This window comes from Neovison vison, chromosome 13 (genome assembly GCF_020171115.1).
Source record: "Neovison vison isolate M4711 chromosome 13, ASM_NN_V1, whole genome shotgun sequence".
Taxonomy (NCBI): domain Eukaryota; kingdom Metazoa; phylum Chordata; class Mammalia; order Carnivora; family Mustelidae; genus Neogale; species Neogale vison.
The window spans coordinates 86,611,075-86,634,356 of record NC_058103.1 but is presented as its reverse complement, the minus strand read 5'-3'; the positions used below and the strand labels follow the sequence as shown (position 1 = coordinate 86,634,356).

General features: G+C 37.0%; 1 protein-coding gene across 2 annotated transcripts in view; it reads left to right on the top strand.

Moving 5' to 3' along the window:
- Positions 1–23,282, top strand: part of KNL1 (kinetochore scaffold 1) — a 77,278-nt gene that overhangs the window by 47,215 nt on the left and 6,781 nt on the right. For both annotated transcript variants that reach the window (XM_044229588.1, XM_044229589.1), the window contains exons 13-21: positions 224–322; positions 10,541–10,656; positions 12,109–12,199; positions 12,783–12,899; positions 14,513–14,600; positions 18,747–18,824; positions 19,186–19,225; positions 20,128–20,229; positions 20,701–20,801. In XM_044229588.1, coding sequence (XP_044085523.1) covers positions 224–322; positions 10,541–10,656; positions 12,109–12,199; positions 12,783–12,899; positions 14,513–14,600; positions 18,747–18,824; positions 19,186–19,225; positions 20,128–20,229; positions 20,701–20,801 — 832 coding nt within the window. The remainder of the gene's footprint in view (positions 1–223; positions 323–10,540; positions 10,657–12,108; positions 12,200–12,782; positions 12,900–14,512; positions 14,601–18,746; positions 18,825–19,185; positions 19,226–20,127; positions 20,230–20,700; positions 20,802–23,282) is intronic.

Genomic DNA, 23,282 nt, shown 5'->3' with positions numbered 1-23,282 from the left:
ATCACAATTAGAAGACCTGTGTTTTGTTGTTTGTTCCCAATTCTATTGTCACTGAATAACCTTAAGAAATAATACTAAATAAAATCTGTTCATGTATAGCTTACAAATATTTGGATATTTCCACTAACGTATGCAAAATATTATACACTAGAAGCAAAATGGGCTGGTTATAATCAAAATGACCTCACCTTGAATATTGTGCAAACTTTTTTTCTTTCCTCAGAAACTGAAAGATGGGAAAATTACATTAAAGGAGTTCTTTATACTTCTTCAGGTCCACATTTTGATACAGAAACCTCGACAGAGCAATCTCCCAGCCAAAGTAAGCGCAGTTTCTTGGCAAAAAAGTTATCTCAGTTAAGATGTATTATACTTGTTTATTAAAGTACATCAAAACAAGTGTTTATTCAAAAATAGAAAAATAATCTAAGGAAGCATATTTTCTTGCAGGAAGTTTTTCTATAGTAAGTGCATTGTGGTTAGTATAAGAATTGTTTTTGTGGGAGACACCTGGATGGTTCATTCAATTCTAACATCTGACTCTTGATCTCAGCTCAGGTCTTGATCTCAGGGTTATGAGTTCAAGCCTTGTGTTGGGACTCCAGCATAGAGCCTTCTTAAAAACAAAGAAATTAGAGGTTTTTTGGCTAATATAGAATTTTATAAGGTAAAATTTTATTTTTTTCTCATTCCTTGCCATGTATTTTGTCTTTGATACTTTCTCCTGAACATATGCTTTTTCCCCACTATATAAAAATCCAAATACAGCAGAAGGTTTTAATAAACATTTTTCAAAATCAAAACTATGTGAGGTTATATAATATTTGAATTGTACAATCAACAAATTCATTTAAAAGATTAGTAGAAAGATTTGTGTCAGTTAATAGGGATTATGTTTTTCTCTTAAGTCTGTCAAACATTTACAAAAATTAATTATGCCCTTGGCCACAAAGAAAAACATTAACAAATAGAAAAAAATGGAAATTTTAGGGACAACATCATCTGATCTTAATCCAATAAAATTAGAATGAATAAAAGGACTATAACATTCTTAACTTCTCGGAATTTAAGAAATACACTTATAGATAACTCTGAGATCAGAGACGAAATCAAGACTGTTAAGAAATCAAAGTAAAGGAGAATATTTAATACCAAACATATGGGACACACAGCAAAAATTATACTTAGCAGGGAATTAAAAACCTTAGATAACGTTGTTATTATAGAAGAGAATCTAAAAATAAAGCTTTTAATGCTCACTTTAAGAAATTAGAAAAATGAATAATAAAATGAAACCCCTTAAAAAAGCAAGAAGGCAGGGGGCACCTGGGTGGCTCAGTGGGTTAAGCCTCTGCCTTCAGCTTCAGGTCATGGTCTCTGGGTCCTGGGATCAAACCCCGCATGGGGGAGGGGTGGTCTCTGCTGAGCAGGGAGCCTGCTTCCCCCCTCTCTCTGCCTGCCTATCTGCCTACTTGTGATCTCTCTCCCTCTGTTAAATAAATAAATAAAATCTTTAAAAAAAAAAAAAAAGCAAGAAGGCAGAATTAATACAAATAAATGGTAAAGCTAATGAAACAGGAAACAAAATTAGTAGAAAGAACAGCAAATTCCAAAAGCTGGTACTTTGAAAAGACAATAAAATAAGAAAACCCTTAAAGAGCATAATTAAGAAAACAGAGAAGGCTAAAATATAGATGGTTAGGAAAGAAGACATGTCCACCGAGTAAAAGAATTTTTTTAATTCATCAACTCTGACAACAAATTTTAAGACATAGATGATTTTTTAGCAAAATATAAATTACCAAAGTTAACCTAAAAACTGGAAAACTTTTATTATCATTGAAAATTTTATTTTATAATTTACCTTAAAATAATCACTAGATCCAAATGAGTTCTAGCTAACTTTTAAAGAATGGACCTACACAACAGCACCTGGCTGGTTCAGTTCGTAGAGCATGTGACTCTTGGTCTCAGAGTTGTGAGTTTAAACCCCACATGAGGCATAGAGCTTATTATAAAAAAAAGTTAAAGGAAAAAAAAAATGGGGAGGGAAGAGGGAGAAAATAAACAAGGGAGGAAGGAAGGACGGATGGACCCACACAAATATGGACATTTGGTTTATGATAAAGATGCCACCGCAGAAAGTGGTCTTTTCTGTAAATGGTGTTGCATCAGTTGGTTATCCATAGGAAAAAATGAGCTTTGTCCCGTAGTTCATACTATATACAAAAATTAAGTCTATATAACACCAAAAACATAAGTGACAAAAATTGGTGTTCATCAAAGAAACTTCTGTGTTACACGGGGGTACCTGGGTGGATCAGTCAGTTGGGCATCTGACTCTTGACTTCATGATCTTTCAGGGATATGAGATCAAGCCTCATGTCAGGCTTGCACTGGGCATGGAGCCTGCTTAAGTTTCTCTACCCATCTCCTCCATTTTCTCCGCTGTCTCTCTCTCTCTCTAAAGAAAAACAAACAAAATACTTTTGTGGTACAAATGATACAATCAAAAGAGTGAAAAGACAACCAACAGAATGGGAAGAAGCATTGGCAAATTGTACCCAGAATATATCAAGAACCTTTCAACTCAGTAATAAAAAGACAACCCAATTTAAAAAATAGTCAAAGGATCTGAATGAACATTTCTCTGAAGAACACATACAAATGACAATAAGTATAGAAAAACGTTTTCAGCATCTTTAGTCATTAAGGAAATGCAAGTTAAAACGGCAATGAGGGGTTCCTGGGAGGCTCAGTCAGTTGAGCATCTGACTCTTGGTTTTGGCTCAGGTCATAATCTCAGGATCCTGAGATTAAGCCCTAGGTGGAGCACCAAGTCAGGCTCCATGCTCGGCAGGGAGTCTGCTTGAGATTCTTTCATAGTTCCTCTCCCTTTGCACCCACCCTGCTCACATGCACTCTCTCTGTTTCTCTCACTCTAAAATAAATAAATAAATCTTTCAAAATAAATATATAAATAAAACTATAATGAGTTACTACTGCACCCCCACTATAATGGCTATAATCAAAAAGAAAATAAAAAGTGTTGGCAAGTATATAGAGAAATTAGAATTTTCATACATTGCTGGTGGCAATGGCACAGCTACTTTGGAACATAGGGGTGCCTGGGTGGCTCAGTGGGTTAAAGCCTCTGCCTTCAACTCAGGTCATAATCCCAGGGTCCTGGGATCCAGCCCTGCATCAGGCTCTCTGCTTAGCAGGGAGCCTGCTTCCCTTCCTCTCTCTGCCTGTCTCTCTGCCTACTTGTGATCTCTGTCTGTCAAATAAATAAATAAAATCTTTAAAAAAAAAAAAAGTTAGAACTATTATAAGATTCAGCAAATTCTTCTTCTAAATATATTCCCAAGAGAACTGAATATATACATCCACACAAAAGTTGTACATGACTACTATTCATAATAGCCCCAGAGTAAACTCTGGTTAGTGGTTACTTGGGGCCAGGATAAGGGTGGAAGAGAATGGAGAGTGACAGTTAATGGGTACAGACTTTTTTTTTTTTTTAAGATTTTGTTTCTTTATTTGACAGACAGAAATCACAAGTAGGCAGAGAGGCAGGCAGAGTGGAGCGGGGAGGCAGACTCCCTGCTGAGCAGAGAGCCCAATGTGGAGCTCAATCCCAGGACACTGGGATCATGATCTGAGACTAAGGCAGAGGCTTAACCCACTGAGCCACCCAGGTGCTACAGGTACAGACTTTTTTATACGGGGTTGAAAATGCTCTAAATTAGATTGTTGATGGTTGCATAACCCTGTGAATATAACTTAAAAAATTATCTAATTGTATACTTAAGTGGATGAATTATGATGTGTGAATTAAATTTCAATAAAGCTATTAAAGCCTGGGTGACTCAGTTGTTAAGTGCCTGCCTTTGGCTCAGGTCATAATCCCAGGGTCCTGTGATCTAGCCCCACATGGGGCTTCCTGCTCAGCAGGAATCATGCTTCTCTCTCTCCCACTCCCTCTGCTTATATTCCCTCTCTTGCTGTTTCTCTCTGTCAAATAAATAAATAAAATCTTCAAAAAAAAAAATTAAAACTATTTAGAAGTGCCTGGGTGGCTCAGTCAATTAAGCACGTGATTTCGGCTCAGGTCATGATTCTGGGGTCCTGGGGTCTAGCTCTGCATTGGGCTCCCTGCTCAACAGAGAGTCTGCTTCTCCCTCTCCCACACCCCTGTTCGTGCATTCGCTCTCTCTTTCTCTCTCATAAATAAATAAATAAAACTTTTAAGAAACAGCTATGTAGAAATAAATCAATTCCAGTATTGTATATCTAAATGTGAAGTATAAGGTTACGTGGGTGGCTCAGTAGGTTAAAGCTTCGGTCTTCAGCTCAGGTCATGATCCCGGGGTCCTGGGATTGAGCCCCATATCGGGCTCTCTGCTCAGAGGGGAGCCTGCTTCACCCTCTCTCTCTGCCTGCCTCTCTGCCTACTTGTGATCTCTGTCTGTCAAATAAATGAATAAAATCTTTAAAAAAAAAAATGTGAAGTATAGGGGTGCCTAGATGAGTGAGTTGGTTAAGCATCTGATTTCTGCTTAGGTCATGATCTTAGGATCTGAAGATTAAGCTCTGTGTCATGCTCCCTACTCAGTGGGGAGTCTGCTTGTCCCTCTCCATCTGCTTTTCCCCCTGCTTGTGCTTAATTTCTTCCTCTCTCTCTCAAATAAATAAAATAATTTAAATAAATACATAAATATGTAAATACATAAATAAAAACAAATAAATATGAAGTATAAATCAAAGATGGAAATGGAAAAATGAACACACATCTTTTGGGTCCCCAACCTCATTATTCTACCCTTCTCATTAGCATCATCTTGCTTTAGCTGTAGATGGAAAGTAGAAATCTGTCTAGGTATGGATCCAGAGCCTGCATCCTTAGAAAAGCAGAAAAAGTACCAGGGACTGGGAGAAAACAGAGGGGAAAGATAAGAGCAAAGAGGATGGTGACAGGGTAAAGAGGGAGAGAATACCTCAGGAGCTAACTGAATCTTCCTGTTTCCTCTCAGGCCTTGCAGAGGTCAGGAAGGTCAGTGTTAAGGAAATACATCTGGGAACAAACCCATCAAGATAGAGAATTTATGCTATCCCAGAAGAGAAATTTTAAAATCCTAAAGTAGGGAAAGGACAAAGAGATATGAACCATGGAAAATGAAGTTTATAACTAGGGGCATCTGATATAGGACTTGGGTAACTGTGAGTCTCTTGGGAACTGGGGAGAATGTTCTTTTTATTCTTTTTTATTTTTTTATTTTTATTTATTTATTTTTTTTTTTTAAAGATTTTATTTATTTATTTGACAGAGAGAGATTACAAGTAGGCAGAGAGGCAGGTAGAGAGAGAAGGAGGAGGAAGCAGGCTCCCTGCTGAGCAGAGAGCCCGATGTGGGCCTCGATCCCAGGACCCTGAGATCATGACCTGAGCCGAAGGCAGCGGCTTAACCCACTGAGCCACCCAGGCGCCCTTTTTATTCTTTTTTAAAGTAAGCTCTATACCCTGTGTGGGGCTTGACCTCGTGATCCTGAGATCAAGAGTCATATGCCTGGGGTGCCTGGCTGCCTAGTTGGTAGAACATCCAACCCTGAATCTTGGGGTCATGAGTTCGAGCCTGATGTTGGGTGTAGAGATTACATTTAAAAAAAAAAATAAAGTCTCGTGCTTTACCAGCTGAGCCAACCAGGTACTCCTGGGGAGAGTATTCTTGAGGCAAATGGGGAATTATGTGCTACCCCTTATAGACACATGTACAGCACTCATATGTATTTGCAGTTACAGAAACTCAGCAGGTATCACCAGCAAATAGTGATATTGTAGTGCCCCACAACCCTCAGCATGCCCATGGAGTGCCTCAGGCAAAATTACCAAAATAACACCCTTTCCCTTCTCAGTGAGGTTGAAGAACTGCAGGTAATCCTTCCAGGCCTGAAATACCAGGGGTTGATTATGCATACATTGGGTACGTAATCAAAATAGATAAATGAAGGGAGGAGGGTGGCTTGTGTACATGATCCTGGGCTCAAGATGCAGCAAATTAACCTAGCTATTGCATACAGCATAGGTGGATACAGCCAATATGTACCCACAGTGCATTAGCCTGATATCCATTGACACTTGAATTCCTGATGAATCTCTGGGAGTGTGGTCCTATGTTTCACTGGTGGTTAAGGAGGTCCAAGAGGAAACCTACCTTTTTTCAACTCAAAAATTATCAGCTGTTGTTTTATCTCTACATATCCCTACTCCCCACCTGTTATTTTGAAACAAATTCCAGGCATCATCAATTTAACATATTTCAGTATGTATTCCTGAAAAGATGAGGACTCATTTTAAAAATAAATACACATATAATAATCATACCTTAAAATGACTATTCAGTCAGTATTTATATTTCCCTGATTGTCTTTTCATTTTATTTTTAAAGAGAGAGTGTGTGAGCAGGGATGGGGGGTTGTAGGGGAGAGTGAAGCAGGCTCCAAGCAGAGCCTAATGCAGGCCCCATGTCATGACCCTGAGTTCACAATCTGAGCCGCGACCTGAGCCGAAACCAACTGTCGGATGCTTACCTGTCTGCACCACCCAGGCACCCCAAGGGAGACAGAGTATCTTAAGCAGGCTCCACGGCCAGCACAGAGTTTCACTTGGGGCTCGATCTCACAACCCCGAGATCATTACCTAAGCTGAAATTAAGAGTTGGACACTGACTGAGCCATCCTGGTACCCTCTCCCTGGTTTTCTTAAGCATTATTTTCCCGTTTACTACATTGAGTTTACTAAATGAGGTTGAAATATTATAATTAGTAGGTATCTCTTAATAATCTTCTAAATAGTATTGTCGCCTTTCATTTCTCTCTCCTTTTTTTTTCTTTTTGATGAAGAAACCAGGTTTTTTCTGTGGGGTTTGCCAGAGTGTGTATTTTACCAATTGTGCACACTCAAATGTTTTTTTTTTCTTTTTTTCTAAACTCTTCTAGGTATTTTTTTTTTTAAAGATTTTATTTATTTATTAGTCAGAGAGAGAGAGAGCGAGCACAGGCAGACAGAGAGGCAGGCAGAGGCAGAGGGTGAAGCAGGCTCCCCGCCAAGCAAGGGGCCCGATGTGGGACTCGATCCCAGGACCCCAGGATCATGACCTGAGCTGAAGGCAGAGGCTTAACCCACTGAGCCACCCAGGCGTCCCCACTCAAATGTTTTTTTAACCTGTTCTCTGTCTCCTGTATTTGTAAGTTGGCAGAGGCTTTATCAGATTCACTTTTTTTTCCCCCAAGTTCACCTTATAGTCGTACTTCTGTCAGGAAATAATGTCTGGTTATGATGCATAGGCAGCCATTAAATCATTATCTAGATCTAGTAATTCATTAGGAGTTGTAAAGTAGTAGTTATAAACTAATGCTACCATTTATTGTCCAGATACTTCTATAAAAAGAAATGTTTCTTTGTCAATCATCTGGCTCCTATATGAAAGCATTTAGCCATTTTCCCAAGGATGCCTGATTTCTTTGAGTAAGAAAACCGTGTTTAAAAAGCACAGTCTGGGTTCTAGTGTTGCCTTTTCTTTTTGAGCCAGTGCATAGAGCTTTGATTTTTATTTATAAGTCTAGCCTTAAAAATGTCTTTAAGAAAGAGAGTCAACTTCAGTTATAATTGCTTTTAGCACTTTTTTATACTTTCTTAGCACATCTTCTAGAAGATGTGTTAGGAATAGAGGAAGGAGATTAAAACCTCATTCAGTTACATCCTTTTAATTTATCAAATAAAAGTAGAGAGTGAGAAAAAACTAACATTTATTAGATTATTTTATGAGACCCTGGCTTGAGTAACTTTAAAAACAAACAAAACCTTTTACTCTTAGGAGATGGATCAATATTGTGCCCAATTTATAAATGAAGAGACCAAATCTTAAAGTGGTAGAATTACTTATTCTGTACCATACTGCCTATGAATAATGGGTAGTTGTGGGATTTTGTTTGTTTTGGCTTTTTATATGTAATATGATGTAAAGAATTGACTTGGATTTCTAGTACTGCATAAAGGACATCAAAAAGTCATTGGATTATAACATATCAGATAAAGGGCCAATATCCAAAATCTATAAAGAACTTATCAAACTCAACACCCAAAAAAGAAAAAATACCATCAAGAAATGGGCAGGGAAAAAAAAAAAAAAAAAAGAAATGGGCAGGGGACACCTAGGTGACTCATTGGGTTAAAACCTCTGCCTTTGGCTCAGGTTATGATCCCAGGGTCCTGGGATCAAGCCCCACATCATCTGGCTCTCTGCTCAGCGGGGAGCCTGCTTCCTCCTCTCTCTCAGCCTGGCTCTCTGCCTACTTGTGATCTCTGTCTGTCAAATAAATAAAATCTTAAAAAAAAATAAAAGAAATGGGCAGAAGACATAAACAGACATTTCTGCAAAGAAGATATCCAAATGGCCAACAGACACATGAAAAAGTGCTCAACACCACTCAGCAACAGGGAAATACAAATCAAAACCACAGTGAGATACCACCTCACATCAGTCAGAATGGCTAAAATTAACAAGTCAGGAAACAACAGATGTTGGTGAGGGTGCAGAGGAAGGGGAACCCTCCTACACTATACTGAGGAAACAGTATAGACATTCCTCAAAAAGTTGAAAATAGAGCTACCCTATGACCCAGCATACACTATTGGGTACTTACTCCAAAGATACAAATGTAGTGATCCAAAGTGGCACGTGCACCCCATTGTTTATAGCAGCAATGTCCACAATAGCCAAACTATGGAAAGGGCCTAGATGTCCAATGGTAGATGAATGGATGAAGAAAATGTGGTATATATATATACAACGGAATATTATGTACCCATCAGAAATTGAAATCTTGGGGTGCCTGGGTGGCTCAGTCGTTAAGCGTCTGCCTTCGGCTCGGGTCATGATCCCGGGGTCCTGGAATCGAGCCCCACATCGGGCTCCCTGCTCAGCGGGAAGCCTGCTTCTCCCTCTCCCACTCCCCCAGCTTGTGTTCCTTCTCTCACTGTGTGTCTCTCTTCAAATAAATAAATAAAGTCTTTATTAAAAGAAATTGAAATCTTGCCATTTGCGATGATGTGGATAGAACTAGAGGGTATTATGCTAAGCCAAATAAGTCAGTCAGAGAAAGATAATTATCATATGATCTTGACGATACGTGGAATTTGAGAAAAAGGCTGAGGATCATGGGAGAAGAGAGGAAAGAATGAAATAGGATGAAGCCAGAGAGGGAGACAAACCATAAGAGACTCTTAATCTCAGGAAACAAACTGAGGGTTGTTGGGGGATAGGGATAGGGTGGCTGGGTGATGGACATTGGGGAAGGTATGTGCTGTGGCAAGTACTGTGAATTGTGTAAGACTGGTGATTCACAGACCTGTATCCCTGAAACAAATAATACATTATATGTTAATTAAAAAAAATAAGGTTATGTTATGTTAACATATAAAAATATGTTAATTTTGGGCGCCTGGGTGGCTCAGTGGGTTAAGCCGCTGCCTTCGGCTCAGGTCATGATCTCGGGGTCCTGGGATCGAGTCCCGCATCGGGCTCTCTGCTCAGCGGGGAGCCTGCTTCCCTCTATCTCCCTCTCTACCTGCCTCTCTGTCTGCTTGTGATCTCTCTCTGTCAAATAGATAAATAAAATCTTAAAAAAAAAAATGTTAATTTTAAAAAGTCATTGGATTTGGGGCACCTGGCTGGCTGAGTCAGAAGAGCATGTGACTTGATCTTGGGGTTATAAGTTTGAACCCCATGTTGGGTGTAGAGATTACTTAAATTCTTTTTTAAAAAATCATTGGATTAGATCTATAAAACATTTTTTAAAATAACCAAATTTTGGGCGCCTGGGTGCCTCAGTGGGTTAAAGCCTCTGCCTTCAGCTCAGGTCATGATCTCAGGGTCCTGGGATCGAGTCCCGCATCGGGCTCTCTACTCAGCAGGGAGCCTGCTTCCTCCTCTCTCTCTCTCTGCCTGCATCTCTGCCTACTGCGATCTCTGTCTGTCAAATAAATAAATAAAATCTTTAAAAATATATAAAATAAAAAATAAAATAACCAAATTTTTACTACCTTATTTTACATATGCCAGAATAATTTGAATTCAATGATAGAAGATAAGAAGATAGAAGTAAAGATCAGGACTAGAGTAGAAAAGAATAATCTAGGAAACTGGTATCTTTTTTCAGTCTTTTAATGAAAGGGTTCCTGATAAGTGTGAATTTTTAGGTATTGATTTTCTTAAAACCACACAAGCCATTTTCAAATCACTATTCAAACACATGTGAGGGGAACATCCACTAAACATCTGTAGGAAATAGACTTTGATGTCAGAGACTTGTATTCACATTCCAACTAATAGGTTACTGGATGTATCAATTTCATAGAGTAATCAAATTTTTCTTCATAGAACTTTAAAATAAGCCCACTGAAACTTGAAACAGTTCTTAAATATGGTTTTGTCTCCAAACTACCAGTTTTGAGGGACTTATTTTCTTTTTTTTTCCAGTTTACTGTAAACACACCACCTACTCCAGAAGACCTGATGTTAAGTCAGTATGTTTACCGACCCAAGATACAGATTTATAGAGAAGATTGTGAGGCTCTTCAGCAGAAGATTGAAGAGTATGAAAGTTTTTGTGTGTGTGTTTTGTTGGATGGGTGGATAATCTGTGTGGTAAGGTTTTAATTAGGCATTGACATAGGAAAAAGTTCATAGCATTAACTGGCAGTGTCATATGGAATGTGGAAAAGAATGAGGCTCGTAGGCAGACAGATTGAAGCTCAATCCTGTTTACAGTACTAGCTATGTAACTTTATGTAAGATATTTAACCCTTCATTTCAACATCCATAAATTAGGAATAATAATACCTACTCAGTAGGTAGAAATGAGCAGTAGCATTAGTGTATATAAAATATTTTCATACCATTTGTAGCAGAAAGTGTGTCCTCAGTAAATAGTTAAAAGGTTATGATATCATGAATTGATTGCAAAAGAACATCGTCAAAAGTAGATAATAGGAATTTATAAATTTTAGATAATAGGAATTTATAAATTGTGTCTGAAATCAAGATTATCTTCGGGTTTATAGTTTTATCACAATTTGTCCTTGATTTGCCGGTCAGAAAGTACATGATATTACACAGATTATTGCTCAGTGCTTTGGTATATGTAGATCCAGCATACTAATTTACAGATTAGGTATATCTAAATTCCCTCAGGTAAATTAGACTTGGAACCCAAAATATATTTTATATCATGCTTATCTAGAACTATTCAACTAAATTTAAACCAGCCTAACAAACAGAAAAGAAATAAAATAATTTTTAAAGAACTATTTAGTTTTTAAACTAAAAACTTAAGATGGTATTAAATTATAATACTGCGGATTTGCCTGATTCTGATTCATTCAACAACTATATATTGAACACCCACTCTGTGCTAGGCACTATACTAAGTACTAGGGTTCATCACTGAATAGGACAGTAAAAATTTTTTTTCTTCATGTTGTTTGAAAGAGTTAAGTGTCTAAAAATTTGTCCTAGAATGTTTCATTTTGAATAAAATAAGATCTTACACACAATGCACAGTCTGTTTAGATGTGGTCTACTGTTTGATTTTATATTTATGTTCTTGTATATAATATATTCCAACTCTGATAGAAATTTATTTCTCAATAAGAGACTAATATATAATTTTGCTATGTTTACAAATGCTATTGTATAAAGGTGAGACAAGACTGGGAACTGACTTGGGAACTTTTACTTAAAGTAATAGCTACAAGTTCACAATTATCCATTGATAGACCCTAAGGATTCTTTAAAAGCAACATGTTTTCATATTGGAACAAGTTGACTGAGATTGTAAGGGAAGTTTTTCTGATTTATAACATTCTTGAACTGTTCTACAAGTGTTGAAATAATCAGGCTGACCACTGTTCTTGAGTTAATTTCCCCCTTTTTTAATATAGAAAAGGATTAGGAAGGATTAAATTAAGTATGTCTGTAAATCTGAGTTGATTCATTCAAGTTGACTTCTGATCCCTGTGCTAATTATTAACTTTTCTATATTTTAGATTAAAGCTTTCTGCATTGAACCAGGATAAACTGTTGACTGATGTAAATAGGAACCTGTGGGAAAAAATGAGACACTGCTCTGATGAGGAGGTATTTTATCTCATTTTCTGAATAGGAATCAGTATAGACATTTTGAACCTATTCATTGTGAAAGAAGTAACTGTTACTTGATAATTAGTGACAAGTTCTTTAACTTTTCAGGTATGATATGTTAGTGAGGTTTTTATTTAATTACATGAGTAATTTTTAAAATACATAATCTTTTCAAACGAAAATGTCCAATTAAATATATGAAATATGTTTAAAGTTCATTTAGAATTTCCTCCTACTTGTATCACTTAGATTTAGATGAGGAAAAGATTTACTTTAAGTGGTTAAATAGGACCTCATTTATATTGCTCTAATATATTAAGAGTTTTATTAATTTAGGGCTTGTCGTTTTCTAATTTGTACTATGAAAAGTGATTTAAAAACAAGAATTAAAATTAAAATCTTTGGGTCTGTTTTTAAATTACTAAATGTTATTAAGTTTGCAAATGAGATGTGCCCTGCCTTAGGAATCAGTCTAGGATAGGCAGAATAGCCCACAGCAGCTGAACCAGCCTTCCCAGACCAATTGTCTTTCTTAACTCATTTGTTTTAGTACACCTTAACCTTTGATTTTCCCTTGCAGCTGAAAGCCTTTGGAATTTACCTGAACAAAATAAAATCACGTTTTACCAAGATGACTAAAGTCTTCACTCATCAAGGAAAAGTGGCTCTCTACAGCAAGCTGGTACAGTCAGCTCAGGTAACTTGAAACAGTTAACAGCATAGAAAGACAGACGTATTAAAGTTACTTTATTGTGATTGTGGAATACGAAGAATGTTTCCTAAGGAACATGGTTCATAAAGACATAGGTTTCAATTTATCAAAAGTGGGAAATCTGGCATCTTGAGTAATTCTAGAATATATTTACTAATATGGACCTGTGTCTCATGTCAAATTTGTTATCAATTATACATATTGAAATAGAACAGTATAGGATTCTGCTCTTCCATTGCTAAGGACTATACTGTAGTATTATCTTCCTCATAGTCCAGACCCAACTGTGCATGTTTATTTTTATTTATTTATGTTTTTAAGTAATCTTTACACACAACGTGGGGCTCAAACAACCCCAAGATCAAGAGTCACACGCTCTACTGACTAAGGCAGCCAAGTGCCCCTTTGTGTGCATGTTTAAAGTCGCATTTCCCAAAATGAGTGTACTCTGCATTAAAAAAAACTCTCTTTCCTTTGGCAAATAATTCTGAGAAACATTATGTACCATATTCCCCTTTGGAGAAATGTAATAGGTAGCATATTAAAGTCTAAAGTCAGAAATCGGGCGCCTGGGTGGCTCAGTGGGTTAAAGCCTCTGCCTTCATCTCGGGTCATGATCCCAAAGTCCTGGGATTGAGCCCCGCATTGGGCTCTCTGCTTGTTGGGGAGCCTACCTCCTTTCTCTCTACCTGCCTCTCCACCTACTTGAGATCACTCTCTCTGTCAAATAAATAAAATCTTTTAAAAATAAATAAAGTCATAAATACTTTTTTTAAGTCTAAAAGGAACAAAACATGCTATAATTCTGTTTAGTTATTTGACCATAGAACATTTTTTTAGGAATTCTTTTTTCAGGGGCACATGGGTGGCTCATTTGGTTAAATGTCTGCTTTCAGCTCAGGTTATAATCCCGAGGTTCTAGGTTTAAGCGCCTGTCAGGCTCCCTGCTGAGCCTCTTCCTCTCCTTCTGCCACACTCTATCTCTCAAACAAATAAATATGATTTTTAAAAAAGAATTCTTTTGGGGGAGCACCTAGGTGGCTCAGTTGGTTAAGTGTCTGACTCTTGATTTTGGTTCAGGTAGTTATCTCAGGGTTGTGAAATTAAACCACAAGTCACACTCCACACTGGGTGTGGATTAAGATTCTGTTTCTCCCTCTCCCTCTATTACTCTCCTCCCCCATCTAAAAAATTTTTTTAAATAAAAATAAAAAATAATTCCTTTTTGGGGAGAGCATCTGGCTGGCTCAGTCAGTGGAGTGTGAGACTTTTGATCTCAGAGTTATAGATTTGAGCCCCATATTGAGTATAGAGATTACTTAAAAATAAAATCTTTGAAAACAATTTTTTTAAGTAATATGTATTTAGCATCTTATATTACATGGAAATACTGTAATAAAGGAAAGTACAAAAATAAGTTTATATTAATCTATTATGTATGCTTTTTAAATACATTTTAAGTCCAGACTTGAAGCTTCGACCTTCATTTTAAGATTTTCCTGTTCATGATATAGCAGTATGTGGCGAGTTTAACCATTTATAATGTTTAAATATTTTGTTTAGAGGTTTAATTTGACAATATAATATTGTGTGTTTAGAATGAGAGGGAGAAACTTCAGATAAGGATGGATGAGATGGACAACGTACTTAAGAAGATTGAAAACTGTCTCACTGAGGTTGAAATAGGTAATGTGTTTTGAATACTTTTCCAAAAGAAAATTTAATTTTGTCTAAATGCTTCCCTACAGTACAGATTGCTGGTATCACTTATGTCAAGCCTTGTATTAGCAACTTGAGACATTAAATTAGAGCAAAATAAAATTCCTTTCCTGTGGTCATCTGCAACAATCAACAAGAGATGCTCAAGATAATAAATCTCTTGGGACGCCTGGGTGGCTCAGTCAGTTAAGCTGCTGCCTTCAGCTCGGGTCATGATCCCAGGATCCTGGGATCGAGTCCCATGTGGGGTTCCTTGCTCAGCAGGGAGCCTGCTTCTCTCTCTGCCTCTGCCTGCTTGTGCTTTCTCTCTCTCTCTCTCTCCCTGACAAATAAATAAATACATTAAAAAATCTTTAAAAAAAAAAAAGATAATAAATCTCTTTAGAAAGCTCTTCATAATCTAGACCATATTTTTTAAAATAGATGAACTTATTGTCTTTGAAAATGATCTCTCCTTTCAGTTTGATCTCTCATATTTCCACAATGTTAGTGTTATTGTCCTGAAACTGCTTTTTCAAAGATAACAAAATTCCTCATAATCATCAAATTTGGAAGCTCTTGGCCCTTAACCATCTTGACCTCTCAGCATTTGGCACTGCTGATTATTTTCTTTCTGAACCTTTCATCTCCCTAAGCCTCTGTGATATTGTACTACCCCTACTATTTGCTTTCTTCCTGAGTATTTCTTTTAGTCCTTTTGTTTGTCTCTCTCTAATCTCCTGTGTAGGCATTTAGATTTTATCATCTACTTATTTCTATGTTCTTTCCCTTACTGCTTTCATCTGCTTTAACATTTGTATTTATATAAATGATTCCCAAATTCAGTTAAATTCACCTGATACTGTGCTTAGCATCAGAAAAAAAGATATAGTAAACACAGATTTTGACTTTCAGTAGCTTATAATTATTCTGAGCTAAAGCATCGTTAGCCTCTCTCTTGAGTTCCAAACTTAATCTTTCTAGCTTCCTGCTGAACCTCTATGCAAAAATATCTTTAGGTACCTTAAACTCTGTGTGAATAAAAGGGAATTTATTGTCTTCTCCCATTTCTAAAATAAAGCCTGAAAACTTGCTCTCATATGATGTTTCTTATCTATATTGAAGGCATTGCTATTGTTATAAACTGAACTGTAAAAAGCTAAAAACTTTCTTTGTCTTTGAGTTTCTCTTATCAAGTCCTGACATACCTACTTCTTCAGCATCCCTTGTATTCTTTCCCATTCCCATTAAGGCTGTCATTAATTCTGATGTGCTATTTCAAGTTTTCTAACTAATCTATCTACACTCTTACTTCATTCTATCTCTTTCCAGTCCAACCTGCGCATTGTTGCCAGATTAAATAATTATGAAGAACAGTTTTCATTATTTCATTGAAAAACTTATCTTTCCATTTATAACAAAGTCCAAACACCAGACCTTGACATTTAACATTTTCCATTTTTTTTCCTCCAGCCCTTTATAGATCTTCCTTTCTTACACGATTTACTTTTAGTTTTTATTATGCATCCCAAATTCCAACCAAATCTTGTCATCTCTATGCAGTAGTGCCACTTTGTCTTTGCTAGTACATTCTTCTGTTTCCTACCAAAGGAGGTAGTCATCATCTCCCTTGAGTTCCTATAGCTATTTTGTTAGTCATTCTTATAGTAGCCATACATCTACTTGTAATTACAGTTTCTTTTGTGTAGTTTATCTCCCTAACTAAATTGTAAGCTCCATGGAAGAATCAGCCTTTATTTTTGTCCATATCCCTCAGAGTTCTTAACACTATGCTTTGTTTCTAGTATAACTGCATTGCATTGATAATACGAATTCCATAATCTTGACTGCCCTATGCCTTTGTTCATTACCTTTCTCTCTACTTCACAGACAAAAAATAGAAGCTATTAGGCTACAATTTCTAAACTTCCTATTGCTAAACAAACTTTTATATATCTATATTCATTCTTTCATCCATCCTTCTTTTCCCTGAGAACAATCTTTCCACCTAAACTTTGAGTTCCATCCCCTCTTCTTAGGAATTTCATATCACTGATTTTTCCTTATCTCTTGTGTAGTCCCTGCCTCCTCTCTAAACAATATATTCACCTCTCTTTTATCTTTAAAATACCAAAAACCACACTTTCCTCTCTAACACCTACTAACAAATAGCTCTCTATTTCTTTCTCATTCCTTCATTATTCCTTGTGCAAATACACTGAGTACCTACTCTGTGCCATGTATAGTGCTCAGTGCTAAGAATACTATGGTGATAAAAAAACAAAAACTTAGGAGTGCCTGGGTGATACAGTTGGTTAAGCAATCTACTCTTGGTTTAGGGTCAGGGCATGATCTCAGTGTTGTGAGATCAAGCACCACCCACAATGGGCTCCAGCTCAGAGTGTAGTCTGCTTAGATTTCTTTCTCTTCCCCCATCTCCTGCTTACGCACATGCTCACTCACTTGCACTCTCTCTCTAATAAATAAATAAATATTTTTTTAAAAAACACAAAAATTTTTATGGCCTTGTGGAGCTTCTCATCTAGAAAAGAATATAAGAATTAAACACATAGGGGGTATCTGGGTGGCTCTGTTAAGCATCTACCTTCAGCTCAAGTCATGATCTGGTCCTGTCCTGGGATGGAGACCCACCTCAGGCTCCCTGCTCAGCAGGAATTCTCCTTCTCCCTCTGCCTGTCTCCCAACCCCCACTTATGCTTTCTCTCTCTCTTGAAAATATATCTTTAAAAAAAAAAAAAGAATTGAATAGTTTTATGGTAAGTGGCTACAAAAGAGGGGTTACATGGTACTTATAAGGTCCTGAAATAGAAATCTAACCTACTCAGGTCAAGACCAGCTCCCCTCTGAGGAGGTGGCATTTAAGCTAAGAGCTGAAGACTAAGGAAGAGTTAAAGTGAGGAGGGGAGAGTAGACTATTGAATATGAATACACATGCAGAAGCTCTTATGGGAAAGAATATACCAAGTACAAGGTCTGAAATAAGGCCAATGTGGCTAGAATAGAAAGAGCATAAGAGAGACCATGATCTGAGCTAAAGCTGGAGATGTTAGCTTTAAGGGTCTGGCCATGGAGGGTCTCTTAAGGAGTTTTGACTTATAAAATAAATTTATATAAAAAACTAAAGAGAAAATATAAAATATTTTTAAGAATTAAAAAGAACAGGGATGCCTGGGTGGCTCAGTTGGTTAAGCATCTGCCTTCAGCTCAGGTCGTGATCCCAAGGTCATGGGACTGAGTCCCACATCGGCCTCCTTGCTCAGTGGGGGCCTGCTTCCCCTCTACCTGCCGCTCCCCTGCTTGTGTTCTCTTTCTCTCTCTGTCTCTGACAAATAAAGAAATAAAATCTTTATTTTATTTTATTTTATTTCTTTGTCAGAGAGAGAGGCAGATGCACAATGACTGAGCCATCCAGGCACCCCAATAAATAAAATCTTTAAAAAAAAAAAAAAAAAAAGGAAGAATTAAAAAGAACAGGAGTGCCTGGGTGGCTCATTCAGTTAAGTGGCTGCCTTTAACTCAGGTCATGATCCCAGGGTCCTGGCATCGAGCCCCACATTGGGTTCCTGCTTCTCCCTCTCCCTCTGCTGCTCCCCCTGCTTGTGCACACACACACACTCTCCGTCAAATAAATTTAAAAAATCTTTAAAAAAAAAAAGAAGTTTTGTTTTTGACATAAAAATCTAAACTCCGTTCGGATCTGGGAAGGGAAAAGGATTTTAAGGATGAGGTTTTAAGGTTTCAAAAGCAAATTAAAATTTTAAAATGTGCATGCATGCATTTGTATATGTGTATCTGTTCCTGCTTCTTGTCCATGGGATTGCCTAACAATAACTTTGATATATGCAAATTATATTTAAACGATTTCCACCTCAAAGTGGCCCCTGAGAAGTTGCTGTTGGAGATCATTGCTGTACAGCTTGAAGTTCACTTGTCTGCCACTAGAAGCAAGTCTTTGTATGAAATTATAATTATAGCTCAGTGCTTTATTGGTGAGGAAGATGAGGAATGATGAGTGCTTGTAAAATATTGTTAACTCTTCATTTTGGGACCATCTTTTTTTCTCATCTCTGGTTGTTTTTGACTGAGATATTCTAATGCACATTGCCTACTTAGAAACTAAGAATTTGGAGGATGGAGAGAAAGACAGTCCTATGGAAGAATGGGATTCTGAAATGAGAGCTGCAGAGAAAGGTAACTGAAGGGGTGCCTGGGTAGCTCAGTTGTTTGAGCACCCAATTCCTGATTTTGGCTCGTCTTAATCTCGCGGTCATAAGATCAAGCCCTCCATCAGGCTCTGCACTCAGTGTGGAGTTTGCTTGTCCCTCTCCCTCTGCTCCTCCTCTTTCTTTCTCTTTCTCAGATAAATACATAAAATCTTTAAAAAAGAAAAGAAAGGTAACTGAATTAATTAAGGAAATAAAGGGGGAAAAAACAATCTCTTCTTTAATTAGGTGAGATTAAATGATACAGAATTTTCAGTAGAACAGATGATTTTTGTAGCAACATTTTAATGTGTCCATTCTGATAAATATGTTTTGTTTTCTTTCTAAAGAACTGGAACAGCTGAAAGCTGAAGAAGAAGAGCTTCAAAGGTCAGCCTTCATTTAGAATGTTAGAAAATAAGCTAAACTTTACATGACTGAATGACTTCTACCTCCAAAAACTGAGGAGATGAGGCACATGAGTATTGACTTAAGATTGACTCAGGGCTTCTGCTCCACCTTGAACTTGATCCATCTTAGTTGACAACATTTTCTAAGCCATTACTGTTTATAGGGTGTTAATCCAACGTAGTACTTCTCAAGCTTGAATAATATCAGGATCCTTTCAAAGAAAATTAACCTAGCATTAAGCTGTTTTTATATTTTACTTTTATAATATACTTAATTATAAGTATAAAATGAGGTATATTTTTCTTATTGTTATGGATCTCATTCAACTATAAGACTAAAATGAACCAAATATAAATAATGACAAACTAATAAAATTCCAACTGACAACATTAATTTGACAGTTGATAATGTTTGGCTAAAATTAATACTAGCAAAATAACTAACAAGGTATAAGTTCTATTTAGCTCTAATAAACTAAAAAAGCCAAACACGGACATCAAAATTATGCCATGTCTCAGTTTTAAGGTGGGCATTCTTATGACCTACATTATGGTATCAAAGCAAAGAGTAAATTTTAATAATCTTAAAGAATATGCAAACCTTCAAGGATGCCTTCATGAATCCTAATTTTGAGAACCATTGATTTAAGCCTTTCCTAATTAGACCCACATTTCTAGATTAATGCTTATCAAAGAAAGAAAGAGGAAGGAAGGAAGGACAAAAAAAGCCTAAGAAAACAAAAATGGATGCCATTCACTTCAATGGGGAGCTGTCTAGCATGTGACTTTTTGACTTTTTGACTAAAATAAATTTTTATTTTAATGGAGTCCAAATTGTGACAATAGCCTTATCTCATTCTGAATACCTACTTTGATTTGCAGAAATCTTTTAGAACTGGAAGCACAGAAAGAACAGACCCTTGCTCAAATAGATTTTGTACAAAAACAAACAGATAGAACTAAAAAGCTACTGGATCAGTTGAGGTAAGGAAAAGTAGGTGTCATTAGTTTGTGTTTTATCCTGTGCCTTTGTAGTTGTCTAAATCTATTACAGCAATTGACATGTGTTTGTAATATGTATTGCTGTTTTAACTTATAATTCTATACACTCTAAAAAAGAGTTATGTACCCAACATCAAGTATAGTGACTCAGTGGGTTAAGCCTCTGCCTTCGGCTCAGGTCATGATCCCAGGGTGCTGGGATGGAGTCACATCAGGCTCCCTGCTCAGCAGGAAGCCTGTTTCTCCCTCTCCCACTCCCCCTGCTTGTATTCCCTCTCTCACCGTGTCTCTGTCAAATACATGAATAAAATCTTTGAAAAATATATTGATTGTCTACCAAGCCAGTAGAAAAACTTCAGCAACTATTTCTGCTACGGTTAGCATGGTATCAGAAGTTAACTCTCTTCTTCTACCTCAGAAAAAAATTCTTTGTCTCTCTTTCTTTCTCTCCAGCTTGTCTGAGTGGGAAGTCATTGAGTGGAGTGATGATCAAGCTGTATTCACCTTCCTTTATGACACAATAGAACTTACCATCACCTTTGGAGAGACAGTAGGTGAGCAAAAGTAAGATAATTCCTCTGCATGAAAATGTATGGCAAACTCACTAAAGAGTCCAATCTTTATTTTAATACCATAATAACTATTGACATAATGAAAGTGCTGCTGAAAATCTTAGAAAAGTTGATCACTTTTTAATTTCTGATAATAGAATTTTGTTAGATAAGGAATAAAATAAAAATTCAGCTAGTGAAAGTTGACCTTCGTTAGATTACATTAGATGATAGAAATTTTACATATCCAAATAATGGGTCAACATGCTATTTGCGTCTGTTTTTCTGAGTTCCTTTTCTCCTCTGTGCTTTGTGATAGCGGATTTACTCTAATGGCTGGTGACTCTTAACTTTTTTTTGTACTTAAGTTAACCTAAAAAGTTAATTGGAAGTTCTGTGTTTGGCAGGCTTATCAAAATAGGTAGAATCACTTTATGGTGCCTGGAGAGAGTTCTAGCTATTTTGTTGAGAGTCTCCTATCAGTGTCTTTTTGTCTTTTCTCTGAAACAGTTTCAGCATGGCCAACCAAACTTCACAGTCTCCCAGCCTGCACACATGATGTTGCTTAAAAGTTCCTTTTCTCAAAGAATACCATTGAAGCACTTGGGTAGCTCAGTTGGTTGAGCATCCGACTCTTGGTTTCGGCTCCGGTCATGATCTTAGGATCCTAGGATCAGGCTCTGTGTTCAACACAGAGTCGGCTTATCCCTCTCACTCTGCTCCTTCCCTACTCATGCTCTCTCTCTCCCAAGTATATAAATCTATAAAATCTTTCAAAATACTATATAGTAGGGCGCCTGGGTGGCTCAGTGGGTTAAGCCGCTGCCTTCGGCTCAGGTCATGATCTCAGGGTCCTGGGATCGAGTCCCGCATCGGGCTCTCTGCTCAGCAGGGAGCCTGCTTCCTCCTCTCTCTCTCTCTGCCTGCCTCTCTGCCTACTTGTGATCTCTCTCTGTCAAATAAATAAATAAATAAAATCTTTAAAAAAAAAAATACTATATAGTAAAAATTTTAAAATAATAAACTACTGCTACTACTACTACTACTACTAAAATCTTAATAATAATATCATCAACTTCAGTCCAGGTCCAAAATTAAACTTAGGAATTAGAGATATCTGGCTGACTCAGTCAGTAGAGCACGCAACTTTTGATCTCAGGGTCATGAGTTCAAGCCCAACATTGTATGTGAAACCCAATTTTTAAATCAATTAATTAATTAAAAATAGAACTTCGGAATCACTCTATATCTCTTTATCCCTTATCGGACATATCTAATCATCAGTAAGACTTAGTGATTTTAATTTCTTAATACTGACCCACATTTCTTTGTTTCCTGTCAATATTCATCTCTAACAAAATGGCTACAATAACATTCCAGCTGGCCTTTCTGAATCCTCTCCTTTTCCTCTCCAATTCATCTTCCTTCCTGTAGCTTTGGTGATCATGGTGATTGCTGATCATGTACCTAATATTCTTAGACTAATGATCAAAATATTTGTTATGGTCTATAATGTCTTACATGAATTAAATTTTTCTTCCTTTTCCTGCTTCATTAAACAATTCTCTGCACTTTGGCACATCGATTTCTTTCATTTCCTTTTTATTCCCTTTTTTTTCTCTAAGTAGACTCTATACCCAATGTGGGGCCTTAACTTATGACCTTGAGGTTAAGAGTCATGCTCGTTCTACTGAGCCAGCCAGGTGCTCCTCTTTCATTTCTTTATAAGATCCTGATCTCTTCATGCTCAGCCATATTCCATCCTACCTCAGGACCTTCATGATGATGTTTTTTATGCCTGGATGCCCTTTCACTTACTTATCTTTGTCTACTTGAACTGCTATAACAAAAATGCCATCAATTGGGTAGTTATTGAACAACTGAAATTTATTTCTTATATTTCTGGAAGCTGGAAGTCCAAGATCAGAGTGTCAGCATGGTCAGGTGAGAGTCCTCTTCCAGGCTGCAGACTTCTCATTGTATCCTTACATACTAGAAGACCAAGCTGTTTAGGGTCTCAGTTATTACTGCATTAATCTCATTCATGAGGGCTCTGCCCTCATGACCTAATAAATGCCTTCCAAATGTCCATCTCCTAATACTATCACAGGGAGAATTAAGATTTCAATATATAAAATACAATGGGGGACACAAACATTCAGACCATAGTACTCCCTTTTCACTAAATAAATTTTTGTTAATAATCCTTAAGAGCTCAACTCAGTTACCACTTCTGCAGGAAAGTTTTCCCTGACTCTCCTTTTACCCACTCCCTCTACTATTTGCCCTCTTATTATATATATTCTCATTGCTTCCTGCGGTTTTCCTTAATAGTGCTTATCACTGATTGTAGTTTTTGGTGTTTATTAGTGTAATTATCTGTGTATCCTCCTGAGGCATAAACTTTTTGAGAATATAAATTGATTGTCTCTTTGTCTCATTGTCATATCCTCAGTGCCTAACACATAGAAGATATTCAACAAA